Source organism: Rhinolophus sinicus, linkage group LG18, assembly GCF_036562045.2.
Source record: "Rhinolophus sinicus isolate RSC01 linkage group LG18, ASM3656204v1, whole genome shotgun sequence".
Lineage (NCBI taxonomy): Eukaryota > Metazoa > Chordata > Mammalia > Chiroptera > Rhinolophidae > Rhinolophus > Rhinolophus sinicus.
In genome coordinates this window covers 18,208,398-18,231,157 of record NC_133767.1, presented here as the reverse complement: position 1 = coordinate 18,231,157, position 22,760 = coordinate 18,208,398, and the positions used below count along the sequence as shown (strand labels likewise).

The 22,760-nt window shown below is 50.4% G+C and overlaps 1 protein-coding gene and 2 long non-coding RNA genes across 4 annotated transcripts; all 3 read right to left on the bottom strand.

The window, feature by feature from the left end:
- Positions 1-298: 298 nt before the first annotated feature.
- On the bottom strand, positions 299-6,994 carry LOC141569447 (uncharacterized). The gene is made up of 3 exons (XR_012493087.1): positions 6,444-6,994; positions 1,948-2,010; positions 299-722 (listed from the first exon to the last, which is right to left on the bottom strand). It is a non-coding gene; the product is annotated as an uncharacterized LOC141569447 (long non-coding RNA).
- An 812-nt stretch (positions 6,995-7,806) lies between these two features.
- STX4 (syntaxin 4) lies at positions 7,807-13,348 on the bottom strand. The gene is made up of 11 exons (XM_019717319.2): positions 13,070-13,348; positions 12,785-12,886; positions 12,573-12,672; positions 12,375-12,449; positions 11,797-11,867; positions 9,916-10,024; positions 9,769-9,845; positions 9,398-9,535; positions 8,357-8,467; positions 8,169-8,267; positions 7,807-8,074 (listed from the first exon to the last, which is right to left on the bottom strand). The coding sequence occupies exons 1-10, from the start codon at positions 13,097-13,099 to the stop codon at positions 8,187-8,189; spliced, it is 894 nt and encodes a 297-aa protein (XP_019572878.1). The 5' UTR covers positions 13,100-13,348; the 3' UTR covers positions 7,807-8,074; positions 8,169-8,186.
- A 2,086-nt stretch (positions 13,349-15,434) lies between these two features.
- Positions 15,435-22,735, bottom strand: LOC141569448 (uncharacterized). 2 transcript variants are annotated; one of them, XR_012493088.1, is made up of 4 exons: positions 22,149-22,735; positions 21,644-21,972; positions 20,414-20,492; positions 15,435-15,535 (listed from the first exon to the last, which is right to left on the bottom strand). It is a non-coding gene; the product is annotated as an uncharacterized LOC141569448 (long non-coding RNA). The 2 variants fall into 2 exon arrangements; XR_012493089.1 differs by lacking the exon at positions 15,435-15,535 and adding an exon at positions 18,366-19,126.
- Between the last annotated feature and the right edge of the window lie 25 nt (positions 22,736-22,760).

Here is a 22,760-nt window from a genome sequence, read left to right as displayed (position 1 = left end):
TAAGGGAGGTTGGGCATCAGATGAGGTTCAGTGGAGACCCTGGATTGATAGATTAGAATGTCTTGGAGTGCTTTGTTTCTCAAAGTATGTTTCAGAATGTCTTGTGACAAAGGGTTCCATGGTCAAGTAAGTACAGGAAATTCCCTGTGCCTTGGGGATTCTTGGTGATTAAAAGTGCAGTAAAGTCACTGATAAGTCCTGCAACGAACAAATCTATTTAGCTCTGTTTATCCTGTATGTATGTGTGTGTGTGTGTATATATATATATATATATATATATATAAAAGATTTTAGTGGGGAAGGGGAACAGGACTTTATTGGGGAACAGTGTGTACTTCCAGGCCTTTTTTCCAAGTCAAGGTGTCCTTTCAGTCTTAGTTGTGGAGGGTGCCGTTCAGCTTCAAGTTGTTCTTTTAGTCTTAGTTGTGGGGGGTGCAGCTCAGCTCCAGGTCCAGTTGCTGTTGTTAGTTGCAGGGGGTGCTGCCCACCATCCCTTGCGGGACTCAAGGAGTCGAACCGGCAAGCTTGTGGTTGAAAGCCCACTGGCCCATGTGGGAATCGAACCGGCAGCCTTCAGAGTTAGGAGCATGGAGCTCCAACCGCCTGAGCCTCCGGCAGCCCCTCACTCTTCTTCTGCTCCGACTTCCTTTACCTCCCTGGATCTCTACCAGGACTGTCCCAGGCAGTGGCTGCATCTTGGGAATGTGAAACCATAGGCCCTGCTGCTGGGGCAAGAGCTGGTATCACTCCTCTGTCTGTGCTGGGGACTATAATCGTCATCCCCTCCCCCGCCAAATGACTGGGTAAATTGGAGCCCTTCACAGGAATGCTCCAGGACCAGGGGTGAGGCAGAGGCAGGGAAAGACAGCAGGCTCTGGAGGTGGGACAGTCATTCTGGATTCAACTGAGGAATCTTGGAGACTCATTCTCAATGACATACACACAGCCCACTCTCAACAGAAACCCCTGCTCTGGAGCCTGCCTTCCAGTACCTCCCCCAGTTCTGACTTCATCTCTAATCTAGTGCTTCCACTCAGCAGGTGCCAGCTGTGCTGGCTTCTGTTTTGTTTGTTTGTTTCCTCCTAGTCTTGGGCCTTTGCACTTGCTCTTTCCTGGAGATGGAACCCATCCCCCTAGATTTGCCCATGATGCTCTTTGTCTGCATTCAAGTCTCAGCTCAAATCTTACTGTATTAGGTCTCTATTGCAGCATTGTAAGTGACCACAAATTTAGCATCTTACAAATAGCACCCATTTATTATCTCGTAGTTCTGTAGTTCAGAAGTCTGGGCTGACTCAGTTTCTCTACTTAGGGTCTCACGAGGCTGAGGTCAAGGTTTTGGCTAGCCTGGGTTCTAATTTGGAGCCTCTGGTGTAGAATCCACTTCCAGACTCATCCGGGTTATTACCAAATCCAGTTCCATTTCACTGTAGGACTGAGGTCCCCATTTCTTTGCAAAGTGGTTCTCAGCTTCTAGAAGCTGTCTACGTTCCTTGGTTGGGAGCCCCTCCATCTTCAAAGTTGGCAACAGCACATCAAGTCCTGCTCTAAATTTCTCTCACTTCTCATTCTGTCTTCTGCTTCTCTTATTAGCTAGAGAAGCTTCTCTGCTTTTAAGAGCTCCTGTGATTACATTGGGCCCACCTGAATAATTCAGGATACTCTCCCTATTTTAAGGTTAACTGATTAGTAACCTTAATTACATCTGCAAAGTTACCATATAAGGTAACATCCATAGAGATTAGGGTATGGACTCTGGGGGCCGTTATTGTCCTTATCAGAGTTTATCTTCTAGCCCTCAAATGTTTACATCTGTCCCATATTCAAAGTACATTCACTTCTTCATAAGGTCCCTAAAAGTTGCATCCCATTACAGTAACAAGTCAGAGTCCAAAAAAAACACACCTCAGCTAAATCTCATCAAACCAAAAGCCCCACTCTCCTTACCTAAATTAGATTCAGATGCGGCTCTGGGCATCATCCTGGAGCACAATTCTTCCATTTGTGGACCTGGGACAGGCATAGAAGTATAGTTATAGATATTCTGGTTTAAAACGGGGAGAAATGTAAAGTAAAAAGTAGTCACTGATCCAAACCAATTTCAAAACCCAGCGGGGAGAATTCCCCTGGATTTCCAGGCCTAGAAATAACCCTCCATGGCTGTGTTCTGCCCTCTGAGCTCTCAGTTCTGCCATCTGGATTAGTCACCTTCCCCTAAGAAACCATTCCTGACTATCTTCAGGGCCGGCCCGGGGGCTCAGGATAACGCGGAGGTCACCAGTTGGAATCCCACATGGACCAGTGAGCTGCGCCCTCTACAGCTAAGATTGTGAACAACAGCTCTCCCTGGAGCTGAGCAGCCGTGAGCAGCTGGAGTTTGGCGTGCGGCTGTGAGTGGCGCAGTGGACGACTGGCGACCCAGGGAGAGCAAGGCTCATAACACCAGCATGGGCCAGGGAGCTGTGTCCTACACAGCTAGACTGAGAACAACAGATTGAACCAGAGAGGGGAGAGGCGGAAGAAGGGGAAATGAAAAAAGAAAAAGACAACCACCTCCAATCCCTCGTCATTTTTTTTTGGTCATATCACACTGCTTAATTTTTAAATAATACGTATCGTGGGTTTGGACTATCTTAGCTATTTTTTGTACTTATCCTCCCCATTAAAATATAAACTCCATGGAAGCAGAGACCTTGTCTGTATTTTCACCTTTATTTCTTTAGCACCTGCCATCATGCCTGGTACAAGAAAGTCTTGCTCAGTCAACATTTTGTGAATAAATAAATGAAGGAATGCAGTAAATGTAAATGGGGTGGTGTGGTAGACTGAACACGGGCCCCCTAAGTAAGTCCACATCCTAACCCCTAGAACCTGAGAAGGTTCCTTTATATGGAAAAAGGGGATTTTGCAGATATGGTTAAGGTAAGGCTCCTGAGATGGGAGATTACCCTGGCGTATTCGGGTGGGAAGGAGTCCTTCTAAGAGGGAGACAGGACAGTCAGAGGAGAGGGTGACGTAATGATAGAAGCAGAGACTAGAACGCTGTGCTATGAAATGGAGGATAGGGTCGGTAGCCGGCATCCATGAGAAGCTGAAAAATGCAAGCGAGGGGCGGCCGACGGCTCAGTGGGTTAGAGCGCGAGCTCTCAACAACAAGGTTGCCGGTTCAATTCCCACGTAGGATGGTGGGCTGCGCCCCCTGCAACTAAAGATTGAAAACGGTGACTGGACTTGGGGCTGGGCTGTGCCCTGCACAATTAGATTGAAGGACAGTGACTTAGAGCTGATGGGCCCTAGAAAAACACACTGTTCCCCAACATTCCCCAATAAAAATTAAAAAACTAGAAAAATGCAAGCCAGTGGTTCCTCTGGAAAGAACCAGCCCTGCCAACTCCTTGACTTGAGCCCAGTGAAACTAATTTTGAATCTCTGACTTCCAGAACTGTAAAATAATAAATGGGTGTTGTTTAAAGCCATGAAGTTTATGGTCATTTGTGACAGCAGTAATAGGAAACGAATACAGTTGGGATGGGTTAATACTCATAGTGTGAGTATTATTGGGGGACTGCTGGCAGCCCCCCAATATTTGTTTTTCCAGAATGAGACTGCTTCTTGGGGATAGTTCCCTAGTTCCCCTAGAAATTTTATATGGGCAAAAATCTGCCCAGAGCAAAGATTCTGTTTCTCAGCCTCCCTTTCACCTCGATGTGGCCGTCTAACTACATTCTGGCCAGTAGGATTAGAATTATTCACATTCCTGATGACTTTATGCAAAGACCCACCATACTAACTTGGACTTTTTTCTAAAGCAAAATAAACTACTGTCTTGTTTAAGCTATGGTCAATTTGGGTCTCTGTTTCATGCAGCTGTCCCCATACCTAAACTGGCACAGAATTTCCATTACGTTGGGTGGATATCCATGCAGTTAAGGAAAGATTGGGCTTTACTTTTACACTTTTTTTCCCTTTGGGCAATTCCTTTGTAACAGTGCCATTGTGTCTTAGGGTGTATGTGAAATGGACACTTACTAGGACACCAAGTTGATGCTAGAAGATTGGGGACCCATCCCCCCAGATGTTTTTCAGTTCCCATGAGCAGCTGCCAAGAATCAAGAAGGCTCACTGGACCTGAGGGGAAATATCGCTGAACAGGGGACGAAGGTTGTGATTCTAAAATCCAGCTGGGCCGATGCTGAGAAGGCCCCCACCTTCCCCTGGGAGTGGGCCTGTGTCCTGGGACTAGCTCCCCAGGTCGTTCTCCTCTTCGTCCTTGACTCTACCCTTAGAGTGGCCCATCCTTTCCCACTTTTTTTCTCCTTGAACACACTTGAGAAAATACTAGAGGTTACGCCTTTCTGAGGTAGAGCCCTCTTCATGCCCATAGAAATTAGGGGGCCCTCAAGGTCATATTAAGTCTTTGTTTTTTTTAGCTTCAGATCAGATTAAGTCTTCAACACTCACAATCTTTCAAAAATCCAAGCTAATGGCTTTTTTTCTTGGCGGTGGGGAGGGGCCTTCTTACCTATTTGACTCTAGTCAGTTCCATGGGCCAACAGCCAAACCCGCAATTCTTTTCAGACATGTCTCCCTTTAGACTTAATTGTGGGCAAACAGAGCCTACACACTCCTCTGGGGGAGTCATGCTGTTGGTCTCTTTTCTCTGAATCACCTTGACGAACTGAAAGGATTTACTGGGAACCAGGTGGACAGTTTCAGAGGTTTTCACAGAAGGCGGGAGAGCCGTGCACTCCATATGGTCCTTGCCACAAAGATGAGTTTTAGTTCAACTCCATGGTTTATGGATCTTGTCAGGTGTATCTGTGGGGACAGAGCCCCAGAGAGCAGTTTCCTGGCTCTTGGCCTCATGTGAAAAGGTGCTGACTTGGGTAGTAGATGGTCATCAGCTGTGACTAGTTGGCCATCAGCTGTTACCGGTTGGCTATTAGCCACTGATGTAACTGCTATGGCTGAGCTAGCAAGCGCGGATTGTGGATTGCAGATTGCAGAGAGGTGTAGATTGCAGTTAGCAAGTGAGGTTGGTTGGCAGAGAAGCGGACGGCAGGTTGTGGATAGTGTGGCTCCGGCTTCTTGTGTCCCCGACCCAGCCGCCAGCAAGAATATAGTGGTATGACTCCCCTATCTATGGCTCCGTGGGTGTTCCTTTTTGGCCTCACCATGTCCTGCGTTCTTACGTGGGGAGCGGGAGCTGAGACCCCACATGACACCCCGCATGACAGTATCTCTCCCTGGTTAGGATGTGGATCACTTGCCTGGAGTTTCTATGTTCTCTTCCATTTCTGCTTAAAAACTGGCCAATTACTTTCTGAGGCAACTCTTTCTTACAGTAACTTGTTGACTGCTCCTCATAGCAACCAAGGCATGCTACTAATAGTCTCTTCCCGACACTTTTTGCCGAAAGCCCCAAGCTCATTGGACAGAATTTGTATTCTTAGTTATTTGCAACTTAAAGTTTAACCAAACACGTCTCCACTACATAACACACATCACCATCTTTCCAACTTTCCATGGTAGTTTCTTCAGCCACTGTCCAGCTCCAAGGCCAGTCATATAATTCAGGTTTATTTTTTATTATAGCAGCACCCGCCTCTGGGTGCTAGTTCTGTGAGAGTTGGTTTAGACTCATGATGATGTGGTAACAACCAACCTCCAAGGATCAGTGGCTCACAGCAAGAGAAGTTTATTTCTCACATTACACATCGTTTTAGAGGTGGGCTATGACTCAGCTTCATGTCATCTTAATGCTGGGTTCCAGGCTGGCAAATGCCAGGCTCAGGGCAGCGGGAAAAGAGAAGGGAAGCTGCCAGACTATCTGTTGGTGCTTAAAGCTTCTATTTACATTTCTATTCACATTCCATTGGCCAAAACAAGTCATGTAGCCAAGCCTATTGTAAGAGGGGTGTGAATGGTATAATCCTCCTACAGTGAGGGTCCTAGTAGGAAGAACAGTACGTATTTGGCACTAATACAGGGCGGTACCAGAAACGTCAATCATGGAGCTCATCCACTCCTCCTTCACACGTACTCGGCTTCAGCGTTTTGTATCATGGAACCCCACGTACAGCTTGGTCAAGGATAAAGTCTTGACTCAAGGTAGATAAATCCTAGGCAGGTCATGTAGCCTGACCTAGACCAATCAGGTTTCTTTGCTTTGGAATTTGAACCATGAAACATTGAGTGAACAAGGCGGTAAGTGGAGAGAGCTGCAGCCGTAAGGTTGTGATGCAAGATGGATTTAGAAAAGCCGCCAATAACCAAGACCCTGATTTCTGAACGTTAGGCTGACAGCAGCCAAGCCAGGATTTCAGTGCAAAACCTGCCCTTAGCTCCTCACTCGTGTCAGTTTCCCACAGAGAAGGGGCATACACACGGGAGCCCGTGCATGGCTCCCCGTTTGCTACATCTGCTCCAAACCTGCCACTCACCTGTTCAAAAACCTTCCAGGCGTCCCCTAGCCCACAGGAAAAGCTCAAACTACTAAGGCCGACCTCTGAGGCCTCAGCAGGTTCGGACAGCTTCTTATCATCTGTTTAATCCGGGGGTGCTCAGTGCCCCAGGACTCCCGGAACGACGTTGAGGTCCGCTGGCCAATCGTTTTCCAGTTGCGACCCAGTCACCACCTCCACCACGCCCCATATACTCGTGGCCAAATGTACGCACTCGCACCGGGCGCAGGTCTCCAGGGCCACCAGGAGGAGCGGCAGGCGGGCACCCCGCCGCGGCGGGAGGCAGAGCAGCAGGCAGAGCAGCAGGATGTGGGTCTGGGGCGCGATCCCCCCTCTGGCCCCGCCCCCAGCCGTCTGGCCCCGCCCGCAGTCCAGGTCCAGGGGCGGAATCTGAGACCACACACGGACATCGCGTCAGCCTGTCCACAGCTCGCGTGTGTGCTCCACACTCGGGGGCCGAAGCCAGCGGTACTGCGGCCGACCGGCCGGGCTGGCTATCCAAGAGCAGCAGCTGCGACAGTCGCAGCACAGGCCTGTGGGGTCGAAAGTGGAATGGGGCATGGCGGCCGAAACCCGGACCGTGGATGGACCTTGGATGGGGTCAGTCGCCGCCGTATTCCAACCAGGCTTCGGAAGCAGGAGACGGCTTAGACCTGAAACCAGGTGTCTGGGTACTGGCACCACGCCTGGCTCCAAGTCGGCATCTGGACTTGGACTCAGAAATTTGGAGTCAGGGCCTGGGGCTCGGGTGCCTCGCGGAAACCAGGTTCTTTCCTGCCTCCTCCACCTGCTTCAGCCACATAACGCTTTAGGAACGGGGACTGCGGCCCCGGAGCCGCTGGCCCTTCAGGCCAAACTCGTACATAAAATGCATTGCTTTTTTCTGGGCATGGGGACTGGACCGCAGTGGGACCTGGCCTGGCAACCTCTTCCTGTCTTCCCTTCACTGGCTCCATCCCGTTCGGATGTCACCCCTCCCCAGACAGTCTATTCCTTGTCCACTGCATCCAAAATAACAAGTTACAGGGCCTCTTCTTGGCCTTGGGAATGCCGGCGGATGGGTGTCCCCCCACCCCATCTCACCTGTGTCCCCGCATGACCTGGCCCAGCTTCCCTTCTGCCTTAGGTGCTCACAGCGGTCTTTCCCCAGGGACAGTACTGAGCGCCAGGTGGCTGTTACCCCCTCCCAGCCCCACCCAGGCCTGTTCCTGTGGGGGAGTAGCTGTAGTGACAGTGCTAGAACAGCCTGATTTGAGCCTGCCCCAAGAATAGCCAGGAGGTGGGGAAATGACCCCTGCAGGCCCCGTGCCAGTGCTTCCAGGAACACACAAGCACAGGTGAATTTCCAACTTTTTTTTTTTTTTTAATTTCTTACAAAACCATGTGTCCCCGCCAAATAGGACACTGTAGTCCGTCCTCCCCTCCCCAGGCATCATAGCCCAAGGGGGGAGCCTGTGAACAAGTGGCTGCCAACCCCAGAAGAGCCGTCTGTTCCTCTGCACATGACCAGTGAGAGGAAGGGGTCCCGGCTGGAGGCTTTGTCCTGCCCCCCCTACTGCCCCAGCTGCTGGAAGAGAAGGCAGACCCTGGGTCCCTGCTGCTCTTAGTGCCTACAAGGGAAGGGGGAGAAGAGGGTCTGAGGGGAGGGGGACAGGCTCGGGCCAGGGAGGGGGCAGGCCAGGGGGCAGGCCCACAGTATCTCACCGAGAAGGTACGATGCTGTCAAACGAATATGGAGATGCAAATGATAACTGCCAGAATGAGGACCGTGATGGACACACAGATGGCGATCAACACTTTCTTCTGTGGGAGAAGAGGGCGTCAGGGAAACCCACACAGCAGGGAGCAGTGGCCCTCCAGGCCTGCCTGCCGGGCTGGGGCTGGACGCTCACCTTCCGAGCCTTCTTCTGGTTCTCCAGGGCCATCTTGACATGTTCCTGCCCACGTTCCACGTAGTCCGCTGAGCTCAGGATGTTCTTTTCAATCCGATTGATCATCTCCCCCTGCTCCGAGGACGTGGCCGTTCAGGCAGGCAGGGGTGACTGGGCGAGGAGGGCCCAGCAGTCCACTCTGCCACCCCAGCCCCAAATGACCCAAGGACACTCCTGGCCAAAAACGGTGCACTAACAGAGACGTGGAGGCAGGACCCATCTGACACACGGTCACGCTCCTAAGGGTGGCTTCTGCCCTCCTGCTCCCTGGCCCCATACAACCTCTGTTTGCAGTTTGGAAGTCAGCTTGGAACCAAGTGCCTTAAATGACTCCTACCTTTTCAGAGGGTGAACGTTTGTCCCCTCACAAAATTGTCTGAATTTGCCTATTATTCTAGGCCTGTCTCCCAGCAGCTGCAAGGCCCTTCCTACCCCTGCCTCCTCGTGGCACTGCCAGCCTCCAGGTTCTGGTACTCCTGCTGAATGCAACCCGTTCCCCACCACTCCCAGCAGTAACAGGGCGTCGGCTGCAGCACTCATGGGTCTGGTCGTCCAGGACAGGGCTGGAGGCCACCTCACCCCAAGCATCAGGCCCAGGGGAAGAACACAACACCACGTCCCATCAGAACCTTGTCCAGATTTTAGGAGGCATGCCCTCTAGGAGGAAACTCTGAGTACAGCTCTTAGAGGTATAGGCTAGCTTCTATTGGTAAAGGAGGGTTGGGGCCACGCCTGGGCAGGGCCTCAAGCTCGTGGCTGAGGAATGCTGTGCACAGAGAAGTGGCCACCTGCCTAGCTGTAGAGGTAGATTCAATTCTGGGGTGTTGGCTACAGATGAAGAAAGGGCCAGCCTGGGGGCATGGCCCAGTCTGGAGGGGAACAAAAGCCTCGGACACACAGGCTAAGGGTGGGGGTGGGCTGACGGTCACAGCTGGGCTTCTGACTAAATAGTCTGACATCTGGAGTCTGGGTTAAGGCCAGCCAGCTCCCTGGGGTACCGACCTGCATCTCCACCTCCGTTGCCAGAAAAGTGAAGATCTCGTGAAGTTCACGGATACTGCGTTCAAGCTGCTGGATCTCACTGTGCCGGGCTGAGATCTCATTTAGGGCCTGTCGAGTCACCTGTGTGTCCTTCAGTATCTGGAAGTGGACAAGGGTGGAGGGACAGGTAACAGGGAAACCAGTGTCAGTTCAAAAGTTCCTGCTGGGCTTTGGGGCAGCCCTTTGGCCTAGAACAGGGCAGCGCCTTGCTCCGGGACTCGAGGCATAAGGATTCATTCCCTTCTGGCCTCAGTGTCCCCTGTTGTAAAGGGCCAGGGCTGGGAGAGGACGGCAGGCCCAGCCGAGGGCGGCCGGCAGGCGTGGCCACTTACATTGGACACAAACACCTCACTCTGCCCACTGTCCAGCATCTGCTCGAGCTCCTCATCGGACACCATCCCAGCGTTGGCTGTGAAGGAAACGGCCAGATTCAGAGCCGGGTCAGGCCCCCCACCCGGCAGCCAGGCGCCGCGACTCACTGATCTTCAGCTGCCTCCGAATGCGCTCCACGTTCTTCTCTCGGTACTCGGACTGCATGGAGTTGCACTTGTTGATGAGCTCCACAAATTGCTGGGACAGGACCCCGTGCTGAGGATGACAATATGCGCTGGGCACCGCTGGGAGGATCCCCACCCTGTCTGGGCCTCGGCACTTCGTGAGCCAGCAGCACAGGCTTTCTAGGGACCTGCTGCCTTCGTGACCTTGCAAGGTTGTTACCAGGGCCTGGACCTGCCCTCCCCCAGCCTCCCTCAGACCCACCTCCTCCCACAGTGCCTCCCTCACTCCCTCCAGCTGCAGTGGGCTCCTTCCTCTTCCTGCACAGAACACACCCCACCTCCAGACTCTGCACTCACTGCTCCTTCGGCCAAAACACTCAGGCCCCACAAGGTCTTAAGTTCCGATGGTACCTTCTGAACAGAACTGTCTCCACCTTACTGAAATTACAAGCCTTCTCCCAGCACTTTCAATCCCTCTTCTCCTGCATCTTTCCCCTTAATACTTAATGACGTTATACAATCATGTTCTTAGGGATGATGACAATTGTCTCCCCTCATGGGAATATAAGCTCCCTGAGGACAGGGATCTTTGGTTCAACACTGGACCCCAAACAGCTGCTTGTTGAATACCTGTTGAAACCAGTCTCACTTCTTAGAATGGACTGGTGCTAGTCTGCATACAGTTCAGCCTGATGCCCAGATTTTACAAGCCCACCTGGGCCCCCAGCCTCTCCCACTGATGACCATGGGTCCCTTTTGAAATGCCCTCCTGCCTTGTCCATGTCTCTGATGCCTTATTCCTTGGAGTTCCTTGCTCTCCTGGCCTCAGCTACACCCTTTCAAGATACCCAAATTGTGCCATCTTTAATCTGGGCTCCTTGCTGAGCTCTGAGCCCACCTACTCTGACTCTGACCTCCAAGAACTGCAAACCACTTCTCAATGGACACACAGCAGGGGCCAGTCAGATCACCTCAAATCTCCTTCCAAAGATGTTGATTCAGTGATCCCAGGAGGTTCCTTTTCCTGGCTTCTTGAATTCTGCCCACGGAGCAGAGGGTGTCCCTGCCACCTGGGCAGGAAACCTCCCAGTCATTCATGATTGCGCTCTCTTCTTCGTGGGCAGTCACTAACTACCAAGTCCTACCTGAGTAATATTCTTGTTACCTAGTCAAGCTTAACTCCCTCCCTTGTCTCCTAAAAGCATGTCTCCCACAGCTGAGCCCAGGTCACCTCTGGGGAATCAGCAACTTCTCATTGAATGGAGCAGAAGAAGGCAGGGTGTTAAAATGGACTGGGAATCAGAAGAATCTGGCTTCTTGACCTTGAGTGAGTCCTTCCTCTCTCTGAGTCTCAGTTTCCCCATTTGGAAAATCATCAGGTTGGACTTGATCTCCAAGCACCTTTCCTTCTTACTTCTGTCATCTAATGATCTATAAAACACATACTGAGGGCCGGCCCGGTGGCTCAGGCGGTTAGAGCTCCAGGCTCCTAACTCCGAAGGCTGCCGGTTCGATTCCCACATGGGCCAGTGGGCTCTCAACCACAAGGTTGCCGGTTCAACTCCTCGAGTTCCGCAAGGGATGGTCCCGCAAGGGCTGTGCCCCCTGCAACTAGAAATGGCAACTGGACCTGGAGCTGAGCTGTGCCCTCCACAACTACTACTGAAAGGACAACAACTTGAAGCTGAATGGCACCCTCCACAATTAAGATTGAAAGGACAACTTGACTTGGAAAAAAGGCCTGGAAGTACACACTGTTCCCCAATAAAGTCCTGTTCCCCTTCCCCAATAAAAAAAATTAATTAATTAAAAAAAAAGAGAATGCATACTGAAACGTGTTCCTTCTGGGAATAACAAACCCACCTGGGTTTTTCTCATTCTTGTGTTGACCGAATTATAATTTTCATCGGCTTCCTCCTTCTGGGGCTCTATGGCTGTGGGAAGAACAAAGGTGTTGTGGGGGAGGGGGTTTGACCTGTAGCTTCTGAAAATTGTTTGGGCATCAGGACACAAGGCCAGGGCCATACCCCAGCCACCCAATAGGGAGGTGCTTATCTCCATAAGATTTTTTCGGGACATATAATTTATCACTAAATGACTAATTCTGGGCCTCTGACAGGAGAAAATACATTTATCTTTGCAATACATCAGAGAATTCCCACAGCTATGCAGAGGCCACAGAACTAAACCCTCATCTTCCTGCCCAAAGAAGGCACACTGGGCAGCAAGAACTGTAGGAGTAAACGGTTTCATAATAAAGGAACCTGAGAAGCAGCCATGTGCTGTGCAAAGTGCTATGGACTGGCAACCTGGGAGATGGACATTCTAGACTGCTGTGACCTGGATTTATCACTGGCTTCTCTGGAGCACACACTCCCCAGATCTGTCAGGAGCTGGGCAGGACCCCAGGAAAGGATGTGTCTGCAGTCCTAGGAGCTCACCCTTCAGCTGCCCGCGGATCTCCCTCCCCAACTGTTTGATCTCGTCGCGCAGGTTCTGCAGGTCCTGTTTCATGCCTGAACAAGAGAAAGCAGTCCCTACATCAACACATCTCCCTGACCACCACCTGCGTGGGACTACAATCCCCAGAATCCCTCTGGTTGAGCGTGCGCGCGTTCTGGATCCAGGTTTTCACTCACTCTCCTCGGGAAGGGGCGTGGCCAGGATGGTGACCTGCTGCTTCTCCAACTCTCGGACTTTATTCTCCAGCTTGACAATAGCCTGCCGAATTGTCCGGACCTGGGAAGGGTGACCGAGAGGGCTGAAGGAGATATGGGGGTACTCCAGACCGCACTGCCCCTCGGGTCCTCCAGCCCCCTCGTGAATCCTGACGGAGACCCCAGCCTTTTACCTTCTGGAAGAACTCATCGTCCGGGCTCCCCAGCCGTGCCGTGCCCGGGTGTACCACCAGGGCGACCCGCTCCTTGTCCTCGTCGTCCGAGCTGTCATCCCCCTGCCAGGGCCGGGTTCACTGGCATCACTTCCTTGCTGTGGCTCTGTCCCCGCAGGACTCTCGGGCTTCCGGGTCTTCCTAGCCCTCAAGCCACCCCTCCCTGCTCCGAAGACCAGGAGCCCTGCCTTCCAGCCAGACCCCAGCCTGTCCTCCCGTCCCACCCCTGCAGCCCCGACTTCTCACCTGCCTCAGCTCATGGGTCCTGTCCCGCATGGCGGCCCGAGCTCCCTCTTCCCAGCGCCTCAGCCCCGAGGGCCTCAAGATTCTAAGTTTGGAACTCCCGTACCCCACTCACACCCTGACACTCCCCGTCTGCCCTCCCCCTGCGGACCCCCAAACCCCCCGCGAGCCGCCCAGAGGCTCTGTCCCTGACACCATCCACAGTCAATGGGAAGGAGACGACCACAGTGACCCCCAGGGTTCCACAGGTCGGAATTCCCTTTTCTTTCCCCCCCTCCCGCTCCAGCAGCCTCGGCCCCGCCCACTCTGGGTTGACTCGGGGCATGCGCACCGGGTGGCGACTCTTCCCCACCCGAGAGCAAGGCGGAGGTCGGAAGCGACAGCGCCCCGAACGGAAGCACAACTGCCAGGATGTGAGAGCCCGCCCCCTTGACCGGAACTGTGGCATCTTCCAACCGAAGTCCTGTTGCCAAAAGGAGTGGGAATGCGTCATGTGTATGTAATCGGAGCGGCCCTGCATCTCACATCACCCCATGGTACTCCCCTCGCCCCACGTGACTGGCCCGGTCCCAGCCTCCTGGGCCACCGAACGTGACTCTGACTGTCACGAGTCCCGGATTCTGTCAACAGAACTCGTCTCTTGGAACACTCCTCGCCACGACGTCCCCGGGGCCTCCGGCGCCCGAGCTACGGCCCTCCAGCTCCCACGAGGCGGGGAGGGGGCGCTGACTCTCTCCAGAGACCTTGTGAGGCCCTGGGTGGCAGGGCCATTGAACTCGGCTCTATTGCTTTTGAGTCCAGGGGCGTGTGCAGACTGACGACCTAGAATTGGAGGCTGTCAGCACGATGGGACCTTGAAATTCAGAAAATGCTAAGCTCCAGCGTCAGAGAACTGCAGGGTTTTGAAGGCAGAGAAGCTGAGGGTGGGAAGTGACTTCACTCGAGGCAGAACTCTCTCCTCCCGCAGACTCGGGGCGCAGCCTCTGACGTGGGCGGCTGGCGCCCCGCTTGAACACTGCAGGCCGCCGCGCTCACCACTTTCTGAGCAGCCAGATCATTTCAGGGCGTTAGGCTGAGAAAAGCCTGGTCTGGATTGTATTGAGCCGGTTGCCTCACACCTGGGTCTGCCCTCCAGGGCCCACACGAAAGTCCTGCGCACTCTTCCACTTGAACGGGAACTGAGAGCTCTGGAAGTACGGCCATGACTGTTTGGTTTTCACCTGAATCCCCAGCGCCTAGTTCCGTCCCTAGCACCTAATGGACTCTCAATAACTATTTGTGGACAGAGCATTAGCTTTTCACGTGTCTGGAGAGAAAGCTCACGGTTCCTTGGTCTTCTCCTCCAGGCTTCAGGCTTTCACAGTGACGCTACCCTACTCATGACCCTCTAGAGACATTCATTCATTCAGTAGTTATTTATGGGGCACTTAATATGGGCCAGACACAGTTCTAGGAGCCAGAGATACATCACAGCCTAACAGATAAGAATACCTTGCACTTGTGGAACTTACATGCATTAGGGAGAGTCCCCAAGGCGGCAGATTGAGTCTCAGCACACCCGGAGTGAATGACAGGTCCCCTGGATCCCAGGGCTCTTTCCCAGGGAGCTTTTATGAAGGTTCAAGTAGGGGAAGGAATGTCCCATCTCTAGTATGTCCTGGTAAGGAAACCTAGACTCCTATGCCTGAGGTGCTGTGTACTTCTGGAAAGTCACTTGTCGTCTTTGGGCTTCCATCTCCCATCTACGCAATAGGAGGCGGTAGGGGGATGGGGAGATAATCTTTACGGGTATTCTCTGCTGTGAAGTTCAATGTTTATGAGGTTGGAAACTGGCAAGTGCTGTCTGATTCTGTATGAGGGTTTTGATCCTTCTTCTCTTTCCTTTAGAACGCAGCTGGGCTGGGAGCAGGAATGAAGGAATGAGAATGCTGCCACACTGATCAAGTGTTGCCAGCACCTATAAGGCCATTCGCTACACTTCAGTCTCTTCCTGAAAGTCAAGGGGACATTAACCCCTCGGCAGGGCCCTACGTTTGTCCCTGCCTGGTACTTGCGACATGAGTGGGGAACAACATCCCGACACACAGATTCAGATAGAGTAAGTAACACAGCTTTATTTGGGAGCCAATATCCCTCCAGAGGCCAATGCTCTGGTAAGCACAGAAGGTTGTACAGAGTAGAATAGACTTTAATAACGAACCAAGTCCCAGAGTCAATCGGGATGGAGAAGGTTCCTGGTCCGGGAGAGGCGACTGGGCCCACGAAGGGTCTGAGGCGAGCTGGTCTTGCGAGGAAGAACTTCGGAGAGTCCAGGAGTATCGCAGCTTGCATCTTGCAGAGGATCTTAGCCGGAGCGCACAGTTGGACCACTCACAGCACTGCTCTGGAGTTCTGCTTTTATCTTCTTTTCCTTGGACTTGTTTACTTCTTAGGTGATAACCAGAAGTGGTTTGCCAGGAGTTGTTATCTCTTAGGTGATAACCAGAAGTTGTTTTGGTGAAGGTGTTTATCACTCAATTTTGTTATGCTCAGTTTCACACAAAAACATGTTTTTTACTTCACTCTGATCAGTTTCACACATGTGCGGCCATAGTCCTGTCCCAACTAGTAAACAACTTGTTTTGCAAACTTCAATCCAACATATATAATACATTTTATATGATCTATACATCAAGCCACCGGAAAATTAAGGCTTGGAGGGCTTTTCAGGAGCCAAGCTCTGGTCCGTGGGCTCCTCTGATGGTCCTAAGGAAGGGTTTCTTCCCTTCTCTTGGGTGATCCGTATCAGCCTCTGCCCCCTTGAACCCCACCCCTTTTCTCTCTGCCTCTGTCTATCTCTCATACTCCGTCTCAAGCTCGAGTGGTACAGTGGAAGGAATTTTGGATATCTCACTGCTAGTTCTGGGTGTGATAACACAATTCATTGCTCCTCTCTGGGGCTCAGTTTCTCCCTGGTTATTTCCATCTTGCCTAAGGTAAAAGTTGAACAGTACCAGGTGAGGTTAGGAAGGATATGGAAGGGTCTTATGAAATATCGAGGGTTACCACTCTGCAGGCTTTTACTGCTGTGGGTTCAGCTCTCTGGGCCCACCTGCCTCTCTCTGCTTCTCAGCCTTTGCTGACATGCCTTCTTGGTTCCCAGCTGTGTTTTGGAGTTGTTGCTGATTTTGTTAAATTGCTCAAGACTATGATAGTCATAATTTTATTTGTGGTCTTTGGGTGGAATCGCGGGGCTTTGGGATGGTGTCTTAAGGTTCCCAGGGCTCAAAGCCTTGTGGAGTGGTATGTGCAGGGGATAGGGATGAGGGGCCATCTAGGGAAAATGGCTCTTGGAATGGGGCTCTCCAGAGCTGAACCCCTATCTCTGTGTCATGGTCCTCTGTTGCTCAGGCCCTCTCAGCAGCCTAGAAGTGGGTATTAGGTATATTGGGTCTTGGATGTGCTGGTGTTGGTGGTGTGTGTGTGTTTTCCTTTCAGTCCATGTAAGGATCAGGTCCTACCTGGTCCTGTGGCTTGGCAGCCTGCCCTGTCCCTTCCACTTGCAGGCTCTTCCTACCAATACTGGAGCTAGATGGCCTGGCCCACAACCCCAGCTCGTTCACCTACTGTATAACTCTATAAGGCAGGTTACCTAACCTCTCCCTGCCTCAGTTTCCTCATTTGAAAAATGGAAACAATAATAGTACCAGCCTCATACACAGGGCTGCTGTAAGGATGACATGAGATGACACATGTAAAGTGACTAGAACAGTGCCTGGTATGCAGTAAGCATTGTGGAAGTGTTTGCTGCTATAACCTGAGGTCTGACGGTGGTTGTTACTAGGAAGGCATCTGCAGCCCCAGTACCCCCTCCAGGGACCCCACTCTGCTGCTTGTCCAAGGTGTCTGTCCCCTTTCCATCTCCTGAGCCCCGGTGTGTTGGTCCTAAGCTGCTAGCCTTGCCAACTCCTACAAATCTCTCCTGTTTGCGCTTGGATCTGACACGCCATATTTTGCTTGTTTATTTTATACATTGTCTGTCCTCACCCCCCCTCTCCGCCCTACTAGAAAACAAGCTCCCTGAGGACAGGGATTTTCACTTGTGTTGCTCACGGCTGTGTCCCCGGCTCCTACGGCACAACTCTGCCTGGCACAGAGGACCTGGTCAATATATATTCAAATCGAATGAAATTATTTCTCTTTAATTTGAAATGTATATAGCACTTATTGTGTGCCAGGCACCAACAGGCACTTCATAAATATTTACTCACTTAATCCTCGTACCAATTCTGTGAGAGGACTATTATCATCCTCATTTCACGGAGGAGGAAACTGAAACACACAGTCATGAAGTAACTGACATCCATATGCCAGCTCCCCGACACAACGTGTCAGGATAAACTCCATAAAAATACTAGAAGAAAATATGGACGAAATTCTTTCTAACTCTTGGAGTGAGAAAGGCCTTTCCAACTGCAGCTAAACATTCAGAAGCTATAAAATAGGAGATTAATATATTTGTCTACATGAAAATTTTCTGCATGGCAAAAACATCAAAGCAAAATCAAAAGAAAAACAACAGACTGGAAAAAAATTGTCATTCTTATCAAAAGGCTAATATCCCTACTATTTAAAGAGCTCCCACATATTGACAAGGAAAACCAACAGTTCAATAGAAAATGTGAACAAAAATATGACAGACAGATCACAAAAAAATACATAAAGACTTGAAGACATATGCAGATGTTCCACTTCATACATAATAAGAAACGGAAAGTTAAGACAATACTGAAATACCATGTTTTATTGCATTTGCAATAAAAAAAATTTTTTAAATCCATATATTTAATAAAACACTCTCTTGGCAAAAGTCAGGGGGAGACAGATTTTCACCCACTGTTGGTGGGAATGCAAAATCATATACCCCAGACTATATTTATCAAAATTCCAAATGCATATGCACTTTGAACCAGCAATCCCACTTCTGATCTATCTGAAAGGTTTTCCTACTGTATCAGCTACTACTTTGTAACAAGCCACCTCAATACTCACTGGCATAAAACAACAATTTATTATTTCTCCAGATTCTATGGATGGCTGGTGGTTGTTCTGCTGCTCTTGCCTCAGGTGACATAAGTGTGACAGTCAGTGAGTCTACTGTGTTTCCCCAAAAATAAGACCTAGCCGGACAATCAGCTCTAACACATCTTTTGGAGCCAAAATTAATGTAAGACTCAGTCTTATTTTACTATAATATAATACCGGGTCTTATATTAATTTTGGCTCCAAAAAATGTGTTAAAGCTGATTGTCCAGCTAGGTCTCATTTTGGGGGAAACAGGGTAGTACCCAACTGGCACTATACATAGTTATTACCATATTATTGACTATATTCCCTACGCTGTGCTTCACATCCCCATGACGATTTTGTAACTATCAATTTGTACATCTATTGCCTTCACCTTTTTCACCATGTCCCCCAACGCCCTCCCCATCTGGCAACCATCCAAGTGTTCTTTGCATCTATGAGTCTGTTGCTGTTTTGTTTGTTCATTTATTTTGTTCTTTAGATTCCACATGTAAGTCAGAGCATATGGTATTTGTCTTTCTCAGTCTGACTTATTTCACTTAGCATAATGCCCTCTAGGTCCATCCATGTTGTCACAATCAAACTTTTGTTTTACAAAGACCCCTCTGGCTGCCACGTAAGGGCCACCACAGATGGCTGTGCGGTGTGCACTACTACGCAACACATGACACACGAGGGGCACCAACCACCTTGTAGACATCATATATATGAATATTTATTACAACAATTATCTGACAGATGGAGGTAGAGGGTCATGAGGAAGAGTCACCATTTTTTATTTGCACGAGGGTTGGTAATAGCCCTGGCTATGTGAAGGTTGATGGGCAGATCAGTTAGAAATCACCCCAGGGCAAAAATAATGAGGGGAGGTGAGGATGGAACATCCAGTAGAGTCTGTCAGACCAATTGCAGATGGAAAGGGTGGTGAGGGAGTGGGTGGGGCCTTGATCCCTCCTGGGTTTCTGGCTCGGGCAGTATATGGAGGCAAGTTTGCTGGAATAAGAGAAATGTCTTAAAATAAATTGCCTTTATAAATTACAACAACAGACATGTAGGAAATGTAAAAACACCATCTATAGAAACACATAGTACCTACATAAATCTTTAAAATATATGTGAATATTCTTTATGAGAGAAAGTGTTAAGATTTTATTGGAAGACTTTAAAGCAGTCCTAACTAATGGATAGACATACTATATAAGTGGACAGGAGACTCAATGTTGTAATGATATCAGTTCTCCCAAAATATACCCCCAAAGTCAGCACCGCGATCCGGTCTTCACTGCATGGCAGTGACTCTGGTTTTGGTGGAGGGAAGGGCTGGGATGAGCCTCCCAGGAGGCAGATACCGGTCAACCAGGAGAATGTTTCTAGCCCAGGATTTCTGCCTGGATTGGACCTCAGCTCCCACCTTGGGTAAGCTCCTTAACCCTCGGTGCTTGGGTTTCCCTATCTGTAAACAGAGGCAATAGCAGTCACCTCAGATGTTTGTTGTGAAGATTCAATGAGTTAACACATGCACTTAACACCGAGCTTGGTCTATGACAGGTGCTATGTAAGAATTAGCTGTTCATATTGTTAACATTACAGTCACTTTCCAGGCTCATGACAGCTTGAGGGACCGTGGGAATGTGCGCGGAAGGACGTGTTACCAAATTCCAGTGGCCGGATGAATAAAACCTGAAAATTGGATGTGAGGGTTGGAAGAGTGGGAAGGGGCACTGTGGGGACAGAGCCCCAGAGAGCAGTTTCCAGGCTCTTGGCCTCACGTGGAAAGGGGCTGGCTCGGGTAGTAGCTGGCCATCAGCTGTGACCAGTTGGCCATCAGATGTTACTGGTTAGCCAATTAGCCACTGATGTAACTGCCGTGACTGCGTTGGTTGGTTGGTTGGTTGGCAGGTAGGGAAGTGGACGGCGGAGTGCAGATTGCGTGGATCCTACTTTGTGTGTGTCCAGCCCAGCCGCCAGCAAGAATATATATAGTGGTATGAGTCCCCTATCTATGGCTCCGTGGGTGTCCCTTTTTGGCCTCACTGTACCTTGCGTTCTTATGTGGGGGGTGGGACCAGAGACCCCGCATGACAGGCACCCACCAGCGTCACAGGCTTGTTCACTTCTGTTTGAATCGAGATTTTCAAGTTACAGGTGGCTTTCTCCAGAAACCCTCACACTGTGCCTGAGGGGTAAGTATTATGGCTCATTGTACAGATTTGGACATTAGGGCTTAGAGAAATTAGGTGACTGTCTCCCCAGGGACCGGTGGACATCTGTTTTGCTCACCTCTGCGTCTCCAGCAGAGTGTAGTCCTAGTACAAAGAGCAGAGTCTCAATCGACAAATCCTGATCCTGTGCCTGGTACCTGGGGAAGCAGAGATGAATCAGATAGAGCCGTGAAATACGAGGCATTCAGAATCCAGCCTGTTGGTAAACTACGTACAAACTTCTCCACCTGAAGCACTGAGTCTTCTTCAAAGGACAGAGGCCCTGGGAAGTAACCCAAACCCACTGCCAAGACAGAGCGTAGTTGTTAAGTCGCTGAGATCTAGGGGGTGTTTCTCACACAGCACCCCTAGTCTTGGCCTTGCCTATCTGATAATGGCTGCAGATAAGAATTGCCAGAGGTAATTATTAATTCCTGGACCCCAATCCAGGTTCCTGAATCAGAATTTTCAGGGTACAGGCCTGGTCATTTGTATATTTCACAGGCTTTCCCTCCACCTTCAGGAAGGTGAGGAAAGACTCCAACAGCTAAACTTTGAAAGAAGAGTGGGAGAGCCATAAAAAAGAAAGAAATCGTACCATTTGCGACAACATGGATGGACCTAGAGGGTATTATGCTAAGTGAAGTAAGTCAGACAAGGAAAGGCAAATGTTATATAATTTCCCTTATAAGTGGAATTTAAAGAACAAAATAAATAAACAAACAAAGCAGAAACAGACTCATAGATACGGAGAAAAAACTGATGGTGGCCCAAGAGGAGAGAGATTGGGGTGATGGGTGAAAAAGGTGAAGGGATTAAGAAGTATAAATTGGTAGTTACAAAAAAAAAAGTGTTACTTACGAAATAGTCAAGGGGATATAAAGTATAGCATAAGAAATGTAGTCAATTATACGGTAATAACTATGTATGGGGTCAGGTGGGTACTAGTCAGGGGGTATCACTTCTAAGTTAAACACATATCTACCCACTATGTTGTACACTTGCAACTAATATAAAATAATATTGAATGTCAACGCTAATTGAAAATAAATAAATACATTTTTTAGAAAAGAAAGAAGAGTAGGAGTTGGGCTTCGGGGAGTGAGGGGCAGGGTGTTCTAGGAACAACATGGAAACGCCCGGCAGTGGGAAGATGCAGAGAACGGCTGGAATCACAGCACATGAAGGATGGTGCACACGGATGGCCCTGCCGTGGAAAGTCAGGTGAGGACGCCTGAGCCACGGGGAACCAGGGAGATTTTCTAAGCAGAAGCTATTAGGAAGTTGGGAGGATCATGGGAGCTAGTACCTGGGACCCAGTGGATGCTCCGAATAGATGGGGGAGGGAGCCAAGGGCAACTTTCTGTCTGTTTCGAGTGCCAGGCTTACGGAGATCCCATCTCGGATGGAGATACAGGAAGGAGCCCTGTGGGGTGAGGTGAGGCCACCACAGGCTTGGAGCTTCTAACGTCAGAGCACTGGCCTCACTCTCTTTACTCAGGGATCTACTCATGTCTCCAATCGTATCTGTGGTTTCTGTGTCCTCGTGCCCAGTGTGTGCTCAGGCACATAGTAGGTGCTGCCTTTGAGGAGCAGGATCTGGTGGGGGGTATCACAGGCACAGAGGTACAGCTGAACCTGGGGGGCGAGAAGGTAAAGAAAGCAGAGAACCTGGGATGGAGCCCAGGGAGCCCTGACACTGCTGAGGAGAAGGGAGGGGCCCAGAGGGAGGCTGGGAAACAACATCCCGAGTTTTGGGGGGTCAGGGATGGTAGGCAGGAGGTGGGCCAGGAGCCAAGGAAGGGAGTGCTTACAGAAGAGAGAGGTCATCAGGGTCATGTCGCTGAAAGACCCTGGAGGATAAGACCTGATCCGCGGTCAGTGGATTTGGTATCACTGGGTACTTGGCAAAAACAGGTTGCCCCACTGCAGGAGTGGAGGAGCTGACGTGACATGAGGACATGGAGATGGGGAGAGGACAGGTGGGAGTTAAGGAGAATGATGCAGGGTCCTTGGGCCCTCAGGCTACCAGAATTCCCCTCCCAATATGGAGGGATTTCATTTCTAGCAGTCAGCGCCTCTAAAGACAGGCCGAGTGTGTGGGGAGGTAGTGAGCGCCCTGTCCTCCTAGGTAGAACCAGGCCCACTGCTGCCCAGCAACTCTCACACTTAGCGCGGGGCAGGCTGTTCATAAGAGCACGCCCCTTGTCCTTCTTGGCGAGGCTTGGCTGATTCCTTGCATCACAAAAGCCACCTAGAGGGTCACTTGCTATTTCTAGTGTCCAAAGAGCGTCCTTCAGGGACACACACTCTCACACACTCACACTCGGGTGGTTGTGCACAGGTTCACACAGATACCCCCAGACAAAACAGAAAATCTGTCTCTGTCTCCCGGTGTGGAGGGAGCCACAGCACCTCTCCCAGGT

Bases quoted from the DNA above. Each gene is read 5' to 3' on its own strand.
- STX4 (XM_019717319.2), bottom strand. From the start codon at position 13,099: ATGCGGGACAGGACCCATGAGCTGAGGCAG. The intron at 11,868-12,374 runs GTGAGCTCCTAG...TTCTTCCCACAG, and splicing joins GATCCGCGGGCAGCTGAAGG to CCATAGAGCCCCAGAAGGAG. The intron at 8,468-9,397 runs GTCGGTACCCCA...TCCTCGGAGCAG, and splicing joins CAACGGAGGTGGAGATGCAG to GGGGAGATGATCAATCGGAT.